Raw genomic sequence first — 2,500 nt, forward strand, 5'->3', positions numbered from 1 at the left:
GAAACCAAATTTTAAAGGAAGATGGTCAAAGGGGTGAAAAGTGGAGTACTTCCTTCGAATATAGCTCGTTCGTTTTAATAGCACCACTCACGTCTTCGTAGCTCCCCAACTTTTGGAGTTAAAAAAAAATAGGCGTCTTTACTTTTAGAGCGACTCTTTTAAAAAAAAATTGTACTTACCTTCCATCATCATGCGTTTTCTCTGGTTACCTGAAGGAAAATTGCAAATACACATTTTATGAATGTTCTAGGGATACTTCGAACTACTGTCCTCATCTTGAGTATTATTTTCACAACGTTTCAGCTTATGTAACTTTCAACTTCCTCAGGTGCCTCTTGTCAAAAATCAGGAATATTTCTTTCAAACTCGGGAATATGCATAGAATTTTTAATTTAATCCATGAGTATAGCATGCTCTTGTTCAGTCATCCATGATTGGGTAGAAGCAATATGCAATTCGCAACACAATTTAACAAGTACTTTATCAACTACGCCACGGATTCTTTAGTTCAACTAGAGGAACGAAGAAGGTCAGAATTTACATCGATTGCAAAAAAACAAAACAAAAAAAAAAACTTAGATGAGAACAGCAGTCCGATGAATTGAAATAATATAAATAATCCTCATCTAAAAAATTCAGAAACGCAACACATTGTATAAATATTGTTTACAAAGAAACATGAAAATATTTTTTAAAAAGTTAACTACTCTATTAAGCACTGATATTTTTCCTTTGTCAAATATTTTGTTGATACGGCTGATGTTAGATTCAAGGTCCAGTTTAATTACTGTGAATCTGTTCTAGTTTAGAACAATAACTATATGCACATTTGAATTAAAGTCGAAAACATATCTGAAGAAGGCTCATTTTCCTAAAATATCATATGAGGCAGAACTCCTATCAAAACATACAGATTCAGTAAGTACACAAGGTAATGTTAAAAGTATAAAAAAATATACATATATTGTATTAATAAAATAGCTCGGTCCCCTGCTGTATATCTTAATTAGTTTCAATTTGTATCAATCCGTTAGACCTTTGTATTGCATTGACTTCTATAAGTTAACTTTATATTGTATTGTCTCTCTCTCTCTCTCTCTCTCTCTCTCTCTCTCTCTCTCTCTCTCTCTCTCTCTCTCTCTCTATATATATATATATATATATATATATATGTGTGTGTGTGTGTGTGTGTGTGTGTGTGTGTGTGCGTGTGTGTGTGCGATCTTGTCTTTCTTAGGAACGATCTCTACCAAACTCCTCTATCAATTTTTAGTCTACGAACTTAAAACTTGATTTATAGGAGATTTGGATCTCTAGAACAAGTTAAGTTTGGTCTTTAGCCGATGAAAGTCGCTGCTAAGGGGGTCAAAATTGAAAAAAAATTGAACTAAGCCAAACGTAAGCAACCTTAAAGTGCTCTTCTACACATGCACAATTATACATTTATAGGTTAAACAATGCTATTTTTTAACTTTTCATAACGTAGTTTAGAGGGTAATTAATAAGTGCTAAATATTTTCGTTTTGATTCTAGCTAATGGCATAGCAACGAAGTCATGTTTTTTCTAATTTTTGAAATCATTAATATATATTGGGTACAATATAATAATTAATAGATTATTGACTCTATAATAATATGTATGAAATCTGCATACATTAAAATATAATATTTAAGAATATTTTACAAGTGGGCTACACTAAACGGCCACGACTATATATTGGGTACAATATAATAATCAATAGAAAATTGGCACAATAATAATAAATACGAAATCTGCATAAATTAAAATATTCTATTTAAGCCTATTTTACAACCGGACAACGCCGGGTGGCTTGTTAGCATATATATATATATATATATGGTGGATTCTTTCATCGAAGACGATGAATGAGGGTTCAGTATGTAATCTTTAGCAGCTCCTAAGCTCTGTGACACCACATGCATAATTGCAATCCTGTAGACGTCTGGCACATTCCTCCGCAGATGGTGAACTTTCATATGCTCGTTGGTCAAAGATGCCTTCTCGAATGAACAGATAACCCTGCTTTGCTGCGTGCTCTGAAACCACAGTGGCATACATATTCATTTTTAGGTGGATTTTTCTTGTGTTTTGCTTTCATATTTGCACGAAGGGTGTCCCTATGACAAAGGCGGTTATGTTCAAATTCTTTGGTCCCCAGGAAACACATCTTCCTCCATTCTCTGCGATCCCCTGCTGCACTCTCCCAGGAACTCAGAGAAATTCCACAACGTTTCAGGTTGTCTTTTAGTTTATCTTTGTAACGAAGCAGGGGATGCCCTATTGGACGGCAAGAATTTGTCAGTTGACCATAAAAAAGTTGCTTAGGAACACTTGAGTCATCCATTCTTACAAGATGACCCGACCACCGCATTTGTATCCTGATCAAAAATGATTCAATACCAGTGATTTCACATCTCTCCAGTAATTCACTATTCGAAACACAATCCTGCCATCCAACATTGCAGATAAAACGCAGAC

General features: G+C 34.4%; 1 protein-coding gene across 50 annotated transcripts in view; it reads right to left on the reverse strand.

Moving 5' to 3' along the window:
• Positions 1–2,500, reverse strand: part of LOC145303484 (uncharacterized) — a 578,993-nt gene that overhangs the window by 50,852 nt on the left and 525,641 nt on the right. For 48 of the 50 annotated variants that reach the window (XM_080144904.1, XM_080144905.1, XM_080144871.1 and 45 more), the window contains one exon: positions 180–209. The exons of the other annotated variants lie outside the window; for them this stretch is intronic. In XM_080144904.1, coding sequence (XP_080001030.1) covers positions 180–209 — 30 coding nt within the window. The remainder of the gene's footprint in view (positions 1–179; positions 210–2,500) is intronic. 50 annotated transcript variants of the gene reach the window in all.

The sequence above is a fragment of the Euprymna scolopes genome, chromosome 19, assembly GCF_053919585.1.
Source record: "Euprymna scolopes isolate OS-2025 chromosome 19, ASM5391958v1, whole genome shotgun sequence".
NCBI lineage: Eukaryota > Metazoa > Mollusca > Cephalopoda > Sepiida > Sepiolidae > Euprymna > Euprymna scolopes.